This window comes from Poromitra crassiceps (genome assembly GCF_964638095.1).
Source record: "Poromitra crassiceps genome assembly, chromosome: 1".
Taxonomy (NCBI): domain Eukaryota; kingdom Metazoa; phylum Chordata; class Actinopteri; order Beryciformes; family Melamphaidae; genus Poromitra; species Poromitra crassiceps.
The window spans coordinates 77248516-77262464 of NC_139623.1; the positions used below are offsets into that span (position 1 = coordinate 77248516).

General features: G+C 42.7%; 1 protein-coding gene across 1 annotated transcript; it reads left to right on the forward strand.

Annotated features, from left to right (window-relative positions):
* Window positions 1–1304: 1304 nt before the first annotated feature.
* Window positions 1305–13552, forward strand: LOC310782789 (T-complex protein 1 subunit theta). The gene is made up of 15 exons (XM_083643543.1): window positions 1305–1467; window positions 2589–2679; window positions 2765–2844; window positions 2932–3081; window positions 3446–3626; window positions 3741–3805; window positions 3885–4022; window positions 5893–6071; window positions 6526–6592; window positions 6691–6778; window positions 8042–8157; window positions 9546–9617; window positions 9740–9904; window positions 10642–10761; window positions 13261–13552. Exons 1-15 carry the CDS (start codon window positions 1408–1410, stop codon window positions 13330–13332), a joined length of 1644 nt encoding a protein of 547 aa, XP_083499669.1. The 5' UTR covers window positions 1305–1407; the 3' UTR covers window positions 13333–13552.
* Window positions 13553–13949: the final 397 nt, after the last annotated feature.

Genomic DNA, 13949 nt, shown 5'->3' on the forward strand with positions numbered 1-13949 from the left:
ACTAATATTGACGTTTGTCCTCACTCACACTACGTGTATAGAGATGTTGTGTTAGTCTCTGAAATCTACTTAGAAAGCAACACTATATGAGACATAAAATTAAATAAAATTGTATCAATGGAACTAACACTATATTTACTGATAGTGTAGGTGCATTTGTCTCTACATTATATGTATGCAATAATGTTACTGACTAACATGCCTTTTTAAATATCATGATTGTACCAAATTATAGTCTATTTTCTATGAAAGGGGACTTTATTTTTGTATGTAAGGTAGGTAAGGCAGTGTTGGAATATCAATTTTTTGGGGAGAGGTAGGCGCGTGTAATGGCATGCGGACGATTCATGTACCAATGCATACATAAATCATCTGACGATGTTATAAGAAGGATGTAAAGGCTCATTCCTTACCTCATTACCTGATAATGATGTGATAAAGCCATATCCATCAGCATTAGTACAGTGACTGTGAAGCAAGCACCCTCAAATGTAGCCTGGGTAAACCCAGCCCCCAGTGACCTGCTCTCAGGCTTACCCTGCTTACGAGTCACAAGGTAGTGACTGAGAGCAGGTCACGTGGCGGCTGGGTTTACCCAGGCTAGCCCAAATGCCCCTTTTCCTCTGCCCTTTCCCTGTATCAATTATTTGCCCCCCCCCCTTTCTGCAGTAATAAGCAAAACTTAGGGAGAAAATGAATTGTGAATATGAAAAAAAGCTACACAGCAATAAAAGCTCAGCTTAAACAAACTTGTTTTTATTGCAAATATTTCGCTGAAAAGGCTGCTGGTAGATCAGTAAACAAGCCTTTGTGTATTGCTATGTGGTCTCTTTTACTCTTACATTCCCTATTCAAAAGTATCCTGTTAATAAGGAAATAACAGGGTATTGCTATTGGAATAATTTAACTGGTAATTTACCTTTTTCCCAGTAGCCATTTTGTCTCTAAAAGGCAGGGTAAACACAGATGCAAGCAAAACATCGATGAGGGTTTCCAACTTCCAATCTATTTAGGTGTTCCAGTGCTGGGGCCCCCATTAATGTTTTGGTTGCACATGTGTTTTACCCTGCTTTTTAGACACAAAATGGCCCATTAAAGTCAAATGATAGCCACAGTGTATTTGGCAAAGCACCATTATTGTAGGACACCAAGGAGGTAACGCTATTATGGGCATGCTATGAAAATTACCAAACGGCCATTATAAGGACAATAGTTTCCCCATGTGGTGTGTCAAGCGAATAACAGGCAAGCGCGAATCGCTAAGTTTGTCCCCTGTCCCATCCTGTCAGAAACGTTCACGCCTCGCTTGGAGAAAACGTGCCTCTTTCTCTCCGGCTTTGTATCGTGCCGAAGCCAAACCACGCTGCGGCTACCTTCTCGATACACGGGGCTGCTAAACATCTGAAAATGGCCCTCCACGTACCCAAAGCTCCGGGCTTTGCCCAGATGTTGAAGGATGGCGCTAAGGTAATGTTAATTGTCAAGCTGGATTTGATCAAGTGTCATTTGTGAGCTAGCGTGCTAGCGTATCGTTAGCCTCTGTGGAGGCGCACCATACATACAGCGTCATGTGGGGAGAGTTCTAGAACACCGTTAGGCCGCTTGTTGATAGAGAAACAGCAGGCATGTTAGCTAACGCTAGACAAAAGCGGCTTATTATACCTCTTGACTATGTATCTAACTGACTATGCCTGAAATACTGTTGCTCTAGTGACAACTGACTAAAACGCCCAGTCAGGCAGGTAGCAATTAAGCTAACGTTATGTCAAACGTACTGCCGTTAAATATCTGTCAGAACTGGGCTGCGGCGCTGTGTCACTGCACCTCAGCTGACGAGTGCTGTGCTGGTCAAAGATGTTGGATGCTTTCTGTTTTAAATGTAAAAGATTGACGGTAGGTTACACATCTTTAGCTGTTGTTAAACGTTACCTTATTTGGCACGCCAAGAGAGTCCCTGTCAGGACAAGGCGTTGCCTGGGCCTAGGTCTGCATATTTTGATATTCTGAAATCACAGCCCCGAGTCCCAGGATAAAAAGATCAATGCATTAAAATCTCTCTGTATACATTGTCGAGTTTTAGTAATGATTAATTAATAATAGTCCAATTGACAGTCTGTGTCTGACATAGTGTGTAACAAGTTTGGTGTACAGTGTAGCTTCTGTTAGCCTCCTGGATAGCCAACTAACGTCATGACAGACTCACTCAAAGCCACGGCAGTTGTGGGATTTCCCAGACTGTTTATTAACTGCTGGTTCTAGAATCTAGACCATATAATGCCTGTCTCTACGGCGCTATGTTTCTACACACATGTAGATATATGCTTGAAGAGAAGGGTCTGACTTGCATCTTGCATGGAGGCAGACTGGAATAGAGGAGTAACGTAAAATAAGTTGTTGCCGTAAAGCCAATACAAAAACAAGGAGCGCCACACAGTGGACCAACATGTAATTGCAACCAAATAATGTTCCCAAAACAGAGGATCTAGGCATTTGTGACTGAACTTACAATAGACATAGACACTAATCAAATATAATGCACCGTTTTTGGAAACCCATGACAATTGACTGGTGTTATTTGTTCCATCCAGCACTATTCAGGGCTTGAAGAGGCAGTCTTCCGTAATATCCGCGCCTGTAAGGAATTGGCTCAGACCACACGCACCGCTTATGGGCCAAATGGTAAGCACTCTTAGTCCAAAACTAAAATGTATTGTTGACCGTAGTAATGGGTCTGCTGCTGCTACATTGTTGTTGTTTTTTCCAGGTATGAATAAAATGGTCATCAACCACTTGGAGAAGCTGTTTGTCACCAACGATGCTGCAACAATTCTGAGAGAGCTTGAGGTGAGGAAATCGGAGTGCAGAGTACTTCATTTGAATTATTAATCAATAAAATTGAACTGTTTCCTTGAATGTCTCTTTTTTCCTCAGGTGCAACACCCTGCAGCCAAGATGATCGTGATGGCATCCCACATGCAAGAGCAGGAGGTTGGAGACGGGACCAACTTTGTCCTGGTGTTTGCAGGCGCTCTCCTGGATCTCGCCGAAGAGCTGCTCAGAATGGGCCTGTCTGTGTCAGAGGTATTTCCATCATGTGTAGTTAATATGGTGATGCAATGTTGAGCTTTTGTGAGCATCAGACAATCTGACATTTGCACCAGTTTATAAGCCTTTTACAGTCCGCTACGATGCAAAATTCTCAATCATGGTCTTTGCTTTATGCATATAGGCCAACTCATCAAGGAGGGGTATAGTATAATATAGAGCCAATTTATTTGCTTCTGTTTAATCTGTAAGCATTTTAGTTAACTTATGAACAAGGCTATGTTTAACTTGACTTGTCTAGTGATGTTGAGGTATTGAAATGGTTGAGATGTGGTCTAAGGAAGTGGCCAAACTATGATATAGCGCATTTGCTTATTGTCTCCATTGCACTCTGCCATAGGTGATTGAAGGCTATGAGATGGCATGTAAGAAGGCTCTGGAGATCCTACCAGAATGTGTGTGTTCCTCAGCCAAGAACCTCCATGATGTTGACGAGGCCGCCGATCTTATCCGTCCGGCAATCATGAGCAAACAGTACGGCAACGAAAACTTCCTCTCCAGCCTCATTGCTGAGGCCTGTGGTGAGTCAGACATGATGGAGAGACTATCTGTATATAAAACAAAAAAGATAATTTACTTGACTTAATTATTCATATTTTATTTGACTAACATCTTTGTTTCCGTTGGTGCTGCAGTTTCCATCTTCCCGCTGGAATCCAGCAGCTTCAATGTCGACAACGTTAGAGTATGCAAGATCTTGGTAAGTAGCATTATCCATTTTAAGAAAATGAGTGTGTGAGAGTGTTTGCCTCTTAAGTTAATGTCTCTGGTGTCTTCAGGGTTGTGGATTGACGTCCTCCTCCATGCTACACGGCATGGTGTTCAAGAAGGAGGCAGAGGGAGACGTCACATCGGTTAAAGATGCTAAGATTGCGGTTTTCTCCTGCCCCTTTGACTGCATGGTGACAGAGACCAAGGTGAGAAAACCCAGCCCTTGTGTTTTCGTACAGTCCATCTAAAAGCCGTTTCACAGAGGTGCGGGACGGATTTGCAGAATATTTCTGCATGTAAAAGCTTACACACGGATCCAGTGTGACATTTTCACATTCTAGTGTTCCAATTTCGCACGGGCAGGAAAAATAAGGTAAATCCTTTTGGGAATGTGTAGGGGTTAGGGGTGGGCGATATGGCAAAAATATCATATCACGATTTTTTCAGGCAGGATCACGATCCACGATCTTATCACGATTCTTTTTCATATTGGTTTTTAAGACTATTTTGCAAGTTACTGAACAGTACAAACTAATTGCAGGGTTCGTATGGTCATGAGAAACCTGGAAATTTAAAATACAATTTGTTTCATAAATATTTTCATGTTCATTTACCCTGAGTTTACAATAATTCATAGCGTTATCTATCTCTCTATCTCTATATGTATTGGTTCACTATTATTTCGGCTATACAGTAGGGTTGGTCGATGGAACAAATATATATGGGCTATCTGCGATTTGAGTCCACAGCTCTGTCTGTCTGACACGCGGCTCCCATACACACACACACCACAGCGTTGAGTGAGAGAGGGGAAAACGGAGCTCACGAGGCAGGTTGACAGCAGATTAAGAGCAATGCCTCCTCGCATTTAAAATCACTTTGCGCCATGAGTTGCACTCTATCTGCCTGTCTCTGTCTCTACCCGCGTGTTTGTTTAGTGTGCGTGTGTGTTGTAAAGAGGTTGCATTTGCATTCGGGTCATTTTCATCGCCGTTCATTTTAACGAGTGTTTAGGCTATTTTTATTTTTTCAACTATCGTCCCGGCTCTGTCCCCAAATTAATTTCCATCGTCCCTGACGCTATTTTTAACGTCCCAGGGATGACGGGAGGTCCTGTGGAGCCCTGGTTAAGTGTGTATGTGTGTGTCAAACGAATCCCCCCTCAGTGTTGTCGTCCTCCGCAGCAGCACTTTGTGAAGTGAAAAGGGGGAGGGGAGGACAACTTTGGAAGCGTCTTTCAGACATAGAAATGCAACTGATAGAATGTGCACTGCATGTAGCGCGATTCTAACGATCTGTCTGGAAAGGCAGATCGTGGAGCCATTCTGATCGTGAACGATCTAAGATCGTCATATCGCCCACCCCTAGTAGGGGTGCTCCAAAAAAATTGATTCTTGAAAGGATCGCGATTCATAATGCAAAGATTCCTGGATCGATTCCAAACTCCCAAGAATCGATTCTTCAATGTCTAATTTTTAATGCTGTGGATGTCTTTTTGAGCTGCACGTGTGTTCAGACTGCCAAGTTATTGATGTAAAGGTTAATCAAAGGTGTTCAGACTGCCAAGATATTGATGTAAAGGTTAATCAAAGTGTGTTCAGACTGCCAAGATATTGATGTAAGGGTTAATCACAGTGTGTTCAGACTGTCAAGTTATTGATACCAGCTGAATAAGTGTCCAAATGTTAATGTCATTCTGGCCAATACTCCACTTCTGTTATAGCATTTCAGTCTGGAATTCGGAATATCTTTCAATAATCTATGATTTAGCTGCTAAATTGTCAAATACTGCCGTCTGCTCGCTACCCAGGCACTTATGTATGTACTTAACCTAACTAACTATCCGGTGTGCACAACATTGTGAGACTAAACACCGGCTGACACCCCAAAAACCTACAATCCGCTACAGAAAAATGTATATTGTTTGTTTATTAACTGGCCCCTGGCATTCTATCGTTTCACGAAAGTGGCCCCCAGGCAAAGCAAGTTGAGTATCCCTGATGTAAGGGTTAATCACAGTGTCAGACTGCCAAGTTATTGATGTAATGGTTAATCACAGTGTTTTCTTTCCCTCAGGGCACAGTGCTGATAAATAACGCCCAGGAGCTGATGAACTTCAGTAAGGGAGAGGAGGACATGATGGAGGCGCAGGTGAAGAGCATCAAGGAGGCCGGTGCCAACGTGGTGGTGACTGGGGGCAAGGTGGCCGACATGGCACTGCACTATGCCAATAAATACAAGCTCATGGTGGTCAGGTAAGTGCAAGAAGACTGACTGATAATCAATTGAAATGATCATTTTCAAGTGATTGCAGTGAAAAAGGCATACATTTTGAATTTTACAACTCAAAATTGGCCTGCCAAAGTCAACTGGTTAGGGCCCAACGGAATTGGAGGGAAAAAAAAGGTAACTTAATATAACTTGGCCATCTTGTGGAAATGTTGAATCAAAATGCCTTACATTGCTTTTAATGAAACATGCCACCCTTTTCTAGTATGGATGGCCCCAGTGGGAGCTAAACCCATGTTAGTGCCACACTTGACTTATCATGAAACCATATTTAAAGGTGTTGGGAGATGTTTGATTTAGCAAAAATTGCAGATCACACATACTCTTAGTAGTACTACTACAACTGCTGCTGCTATTACTTCTAGAAAGACTTGTATATACTCGCAACTTGAGGGGAAAAGTCATTTATTTCCCCTTCAGGCTCAACTCCAAATGGGACCTGAGGAGGTTATGCAAGACCGTGGGAGCTGTAGCACTTCCCAGGATGGTGAGTGCCCAACACTCAGGTTCAGATCTACTGAAATGTGTATAAGAACGACACAGACCATCATACCATGATATAATGCTACTTCTCTCCTTTCCCAGACCGCTCCTACTCCAGAGGAGATGGGTCACTGTGACAACGTCTACCTGTCAGAGGTGGGAGACACCCAGGTGGTTATCTTCAAACACGGTAAAAGACTCGCACTATCTTTTCTCCAGTCATGTGGCTGTACACATTAGCCGCTTTCACACCGGCCTTGAAAGCGGTAAAATATACGGAAAATGTGATCCGCACCTCCGATGTGAACGTTGTGAAAGCGGGGTGGTGGATAATTGTGTTACCAGTGGACCTAGTCATAGCGCCGGATCAGCCTCCACTCCGCCTCCACCTGAAAGCGTAGGAGCGGCGACACGGAACGGTGTGAATGGTCAGTTCATTCATTAAAAAAAATACAAGGGAAACCACCTCATGCAGCAAGAAAGGCATAAGTGAAAGTAAAAAAAAGTAGCCTATACAAATGAATCATGACTGCAGGGGCGCCAGGAGGAATGCTCCGTGCCTACACTGAGTAAGTAGGTTAGGCTTTATGCTCAAACGATGTTGACATTAGTAGGTAAAATTAACGGATATAATAATAAGCTTCAGAGGACGTATCTTAGGCGTGCATAGCTGTCTGTGGCGAGTTGGTCTGAGGATATTCCCTCTGGAAACCAGCTCCAGAAGTGCAATCTGTCTCGCTACCCAGTTGTGCAATCCCTTACAAAAACTACTAACTTTATAGTAGTCATGTGCATTTATAGCCCATACTATTCCCCCGACGAATGTTATGCAGACTGCAGCTGTTTGATATGCGGGCGTCGTCTTTCAGAATGGACGCTAATTAGGCTACTTCATGGGAATAATTTGCTTTACAAAAAACTGGAACCAAAAGATAAGAATTAGCCTTGTACCTAATAGGATACATGATGGTGCATCTGTGATCCATAAAGTCAATCAGATGAATATTGAAAGCCTTGTTACCATGCTGCATGTGGAAAACACTTTCGTGTTTTATCACTTTGATGTTCTTAACGACCGCAGCTGCACATTGGCTGGCGTACATCGGCGATGTTTGGTTGTTGAATGAATTCGTTCATCATACAGTAGCCTAGGCTACACTAACCTATGAAAATATTAATTTAGACTAGGAGGAGCTGGGTGGAAATGCCTCCCCTCGCTTCATTTCAATCCGGGGAGGGGTGGATGTCACCTGAAAGCACACCCCAGGACGGGAATGTGGCGGTGCTGCTTGGCTCTGTTTGAAAACAATTTCTGTGGCAAGGCTGCCGGCGTTGCGGGCTTTCTGAATGGCAATATTGCGCGATCTGTGTGTGAAAGTGGCTATTGTTTCTTTTAAAAGCAGGTCTGTTGTTGGGAACACGGTGTGTTTTATTATCTCAACTGTTTAAACAGAGAAGGAGGATGGTGCCATCGCAACGATGGTGATCAGAGGCTCCACTGACAACTTGATGGATGACATTGAGAGGGCCGTTGATGATGGAGTCAACACCTTCAAGCTTCTGGTCAGGGTAAGTCAAAGGCTAAACTAATGTATAGTTTTAGTATTTCTTGTTTTTATTTTCTTATTATTTTTGGTAATTGACAATGTAAATTAAAGCTTTTTTTTTATATCCCCAAGGGTTCAGTACAGATGTGAACATTTTATAAAATCATCCATATGTTGCACAGGAAATTTTATTAATGCAATGCGTTTAGATTTTGTAGTTACCACCAAAGACTAGGTCACAATACACTCAGTTTACGATACACGATATTGGGTTCACGATAACGATACAATATGATATTTTAACAATATTTTTTGCAATCAATTTGTAAGTTGAGGGGGCATCCTCCACGCTAATTTGAGTAATTTCACCATTTTCATCCTCCGTGTCTGTAACGTCCCTCGTCTGTTCAAACAAAGCAATGAAAAGGAGAGCGAGCATGCAATCAGATGCAGATCAGTGCCACCATGTTCAGCTTCTTTTTCTCCCGATATGAGATTTCATCTCAACGATACATATTGTCACGTTTTGATATCGCGATATATTGTGGGACGATATATTGTGACATCCCTACCAAAGACTGTCTTGAAAACTGTATTTACCCTCTGGCCTGCACAACAGCTAACCGCTGGATTCCACCAGGAATGTAAGCATTGCGTTATAGCTGCCGGAGATGGTTGCAGCCTGTCTAGTGAACGCTTGTGTTTCCACCAGACGCGGCGCGGGCCTGAAGCGACTCTCCACTCTGATCCCCCCCAAAAATATGCGCCTCGTCTATTTTTGACTCTTCCCGCTTCAAGTTGCATCAAGCAGCACAGAGCAGATCAAGCCGGGCAGGAATTCAGACCGAGGAACAAAATAAAATGTCCTGTTAATTTTCAAAATAAATGTGCAGACTTGCGATTGTATATCACAGGTAAGAGAAGAAATGCAACTGTTATTCTGCGATAGACACTGTATGCGAAACAATTGAGAGGATGGACGTGTTCTTAACAACTAAAACACAGCTGAAAATGTCGTTCATAATTGGATTTAACTGTCTGCTACAGCACAACAATGCAGGAATATCTCTCTCTCTCCTTCTCTCTTGCCCCCCTCCTCCTCTCCTGCTTTTCCGAAACAGCTCAACGTGTCTGCCACTCGGTTAATAAACACAATTACAACAGACAAACGACAAAACCATTTAACGACGCGGTCTACTTTGGTAGAAGCACAAAGGATAAACGGCCAAATCGGCAAGTCCAAAACGTCGGCCAGACAAAACGCTCCACTCCTGATATGCTTCCCGTGGTGTTTGAAGCTGCATGGAGGATGGGACAAAAACGGATCAGAACCGGACCGTGCCGTGGATGTTGTTAGTGGAATCCAGCAGTTAATCCTGGCTGTTTTTCAATCTCATTCCCCTTCTCTAGGACAAGCGCCTGGTACCTGGAGCTGGAGCCACTGAGATCGAGCTGGCCAAACAGATCACCTCTTTTGGAGAGGTACGCATTTTCTGAGATGGACTGCGTTCAGACAAGCACATCATTTATATTTGTGTTGAATTTATAACATATCCACAATTGATTAAACTGATAATTTCTGTCTTCACCTTCTCTCTCTGCAGGCCTGCCCGGGTCTGGAGCAGTATGCGATCAAGAAGTTTGCCGAAGCCTTTGAGGTCGTGCCCCGCGCCCTGGCTGAGAACTCTGGTGTGAAGGGAAGCGAGCTCATCTCCAAACTGTATGCTGTGCATCACGAGGGAAACAAAAACATGGGCTTCGACATTGAGGTGTTTATGTGTACATCATATTATATTACTTAGTTATATTTGTATGATTTGGTCAATAGACCACTTTTGTGTTTGCACACAATGATTACGTATTTTCGTGGGCGGAGCCAAACTGGTTGCAGAAAGTGAACCGTACTCACTGTGGGGATGGTCTAGGATCCAAATAAATGGTTAAAGAGGCAGTGCCGGATATCGTCATATACCCAGTTGGACAACAGCGCTGCCACCATTTTGGCCAGAAAAAAGCCTCAATGGCCAATGGGACGACAGCACAGAACCATGACAGCCAATCAGAGGTGTCTCTTTCAGGCCAAAATGGCGGATTGCTGTGTGCCGATGTTGCAATGGAACAACCTATTAGCCTTCTGTTCCTATCAATGTAAGTTTTCTGCAACCGCTGACGTAACCCCGTGACGTCTACTCCAAATTGGTCTGTAGAAAATAAATGGGGAAAGGGGCAAAGATGACGCATACAAAACATGCAGGGTAATTTCTTGCACGTAAGAATACATTCTGATACCCAGAAAAATGTATGTGCGTATCAAAACTCAACAGTTTTCTATTTGTCAACAAAAAATGTCTCCATTTGTTGCCAGATTTCACATTCAAAGAACAGACTTGCAATAAAGTTTCAGACCAACTGTTGTTGAAACTTAATGGACGGCAACACATTGCGTTTATTTGTGGATGTGTTGTGTCGTATTGGATCCGATGACTGATGGTGCGCTTGTGTGTAGGGAGAAGGCCCGGCGGTGAAAGACATGCTTGAGGCTGGTATTCTGGAGCCTTACCTGGTGAAACACTGGGGCATCAAACTGGCGACCAACGCTGCCGTCACAGTACTGAGAGTGGACCAGGTGGGTTCCCAACACACGTAGAGCCCATGACACAGACACAGACCTGCCGACCTGCACGCATTTTTCATAGCACAGCACGCATTTTGACATCGAATTATGCTGGTACAACGCAGAAATGCGTTGATGCCTGTTAATTCAATGGTGCACATGCAATATCTAAGCGTGTCCTGTGTTGTGAATCCTACTTGACCCTGTCGCGATAATCTGATTAGGGCTGGGCGATATAGCTCAAAAGTATATAGATATAAAATATTTCATATCAGTCGATATCGATAATTATTGATCATTTTTAAGGACCAGTTTTATTAATAAAAAAAACATGAGAAGAAAAGGAGGTTTGCATTTAACCACTTTATTTTGAACTACCTTATTTTCATGGCACACAGGTAATAATTGTAATGATAACACTCACACATCTCTGAGTGCAAGCGGTAATTTACAGACATGGATGCCGTTTTATTTTGATGACATAGTCTAGCGTTGCCAGCCTTCTTAAACAAAAAAACGTTTGGTAATGTGTATTTCAGGGTTGTTTAACTTTATATATTTACATACATATATAGGGGCGCTGCAGCACCGCGGCACGTCATGATGTGGTGCGACGCTGGTGTGTGGCACTCAAACTATTCCCCCAAGGTTGGCAGGTCTGCAAACATACACACACTCTTAACTTTTTAATTTCTCCTATCAGGTTGTTGCAGGCAACAAGCAGAGGACTCACTTCATGTTACTTGTTTGTTTGGTTTCATTTTCATTTTAGAGTTATTTTGCTCTTTCAACCCAGCAGGCTATGTTAGGGGCCTGTGTGAATAAACTGTCCACAGGTGGTTAATGTTAGTGTGTTTTATATATGCGATCCAGATCATCATGGCTAAGGCTGCAGGGGGACCCAGGGCTCCCAAGCAGAGAGGCCACTGGGACAAGGACGGTTGGGAAGACGAGCCTGATAATTTTGAAACTCATCATTAGAGGGTGCACACACCCTCCCTCAGTAGGTGCTGGAATGTGTGTGGATTTGACAACAAAAAAACCTGCACAGCTGCACTGTACTCATTCACTCACAGGACACTGAGGTGTCAAATGTGTTGTTCTGACTGCCTGTCACTACTAACATCGAGTATGATACGATACTCAACCCAGAAAGGATAACTGCAACTGTTTAAGACTGACTGATTTCATGGGTGTTTTCAATAGTAAGTGGTGTGTCACTGACACTGGATTAAATCCAAAATTGCCAAGAGCACAGATAACGGTGTGATTGCATGCTGCATGCACTCGTCGGCCCTTTTCATTGCAATGGCCTCATTCAGACTAGTTTAGAACTGAAAATGATGCACAATTTACTCAAGTAACTGCAAAAATAAAGGGAGTCTATAATCAAACAAAATGGAAGGCATGTTAAATAAGGGTCCTGGTGGCTGGGTGTATGGTCTGAAGGGCATTTTCCTGCCGTAGTTGAGGTCAACTCAACACCTTACATGCCAGTCACTATAAACACATTCTGCTTGATCTGAATTACCTTTTTAATGTGGTGAAGCATTTCAGTCCTGATGCCAAATGATGGAAATTAGGTGTTTCACCCATCCCTTTTATTCCTTCTTGCCATTTCAGACACTAATGTCCATGTTCACATTTATTTTTGCAGTTGTTTGGTATCAACAAGGATTTTATTCAAATAACCCCCCCCCCTTCTGAAATACCTTCATTCTCATGAAATGTTGTATACAATACCTTAAGTCAGAAGGAGCTGATGCACACCTTCAATCTCTTGAAGGCAGGTGCGTCGGAGATGCAGTACATACGAGAGAAACAAAGAGGAGTCCCGCACACTGTCAATTACTTGCAAAAAAAAACTTTAATTAACGACGTTTCGGTCTATCGACCTTAATCAGGTTAAAAAAAGGTTTTTTTAACCTGATGAAGGTCGATAGACCGAAACGTCGTTAATTAAAGTTTTTTTTGCAAGTAATTGACAGTATACAATACCTTGGCATACTGTAAATGCAAAATGTCCGGCTTGTCTCAAATCAATATTTTGCTTTTGTAGCACATTTTCACTTTGAGCCTACATAGCCCATATGGTTCATGAATAATTAATCACCGTAATGTTTGCCTCAGTGATCTGTAGTTATTTAAATCACTTCCTTTCACTTTGAAAGTTATTCTTGGAAGACGTTTATGAACAATGCGGCCCTGATCACATACATGTGTGCTGTGGCAAACATTTTAGCTGAGATAGAAAAAGGAAACTCTTAATGCCAGTGGTGGCTACAGGTCAAGTTTCATGAGGCCATATCTATCAGGGTATGTTTTTTTTGTTGGTTGGTTTTGAAAGGGAAATATTCTACCAAAGTGATATTGCATACCAGGTACTTTCTAGTAATACGCTTTGTTGTCCTGCCTCAGAAGCCACAGCCTGCTGCATGGATTGTACAGGTCAGATTTGTAGCTGTAAGAGATGGTCTGTCTTGACTGCTGTCTCCTCTCCTCTTCTCATAGATCATCATGGCCAAACCTGCAGGTGGACCCAAAGCTCCCCAGGGCAAGAAGGACTGGGACGAGGATGACTGAACCTGATGTTGTCCAACTCTCGGCTCTGTTACCCTGACATGTCACACACGGAATCGCAATGCTTTTCTACTTGTTTATTTAAAGTTCAACAGTCCGGTTTATTTTGTAGAAAGTCCATACATTAAGAACATAAATTGTGAAACTTAAATGTATGGATGGCACTGTTTGCTTTGTTTGCTTTTTATGTTCTTAGTCCCAAATAAAAGGCGCTTGTGCTGTCGTGTTGGTTTGATTAGGTTTTTTTTTTCTTTTAATACACCATCACAGCTCAATAATTGCAGTGCACTCACTTGATACTATGTCATTTGACCATGTATTCTAGTTCAAGGCACGCTATCTTTGAGTATTTCCAAAACATGGGTATTTAATTCTAGTTGAGAGTTCATTTTAAGACAAGCATGTGAGATATGGTATTTTCAGTCAAATTAACTGATATTGTAGCTTTTTTTTTTCTATCCAGGAGCTTAAAGATGACAGTTTTGATGTCTTGGCTCTGGTTGGTTTTGATGGATGACCTGTTGAATCTGACAATGGGCATGCATTTTGGTTAACAAACAGTGGCAATGGAACCCTATGGAGCGTGAGTTTGAGCGTCTGACTAGCCAGCTGACCATGTT

Coding starts and splice junctions, on each gene's coding strand:
- LOC310782789 (XM_083643543.1), top strand. CDS start 1,408: ATGGCCCTCCACGTACCCAAAGCTCCGGGCTTTGCCCAGATGTTGAAG. Junction 3,082..3,445: donor TGGGCCTGTCTGTGTCAGAG/GTATTTCCATCA, acceptor ACTCTGCCATAG/GTGATTGAAGGCTATGAGAT. Junction 3,627..3,740: donor CCTCATTGCTGAGGCCTGTG/GTGAGTCAGACA, acceptor TTGGTGCTGCAG/TTTCCATCTTCCCGCTGGAA.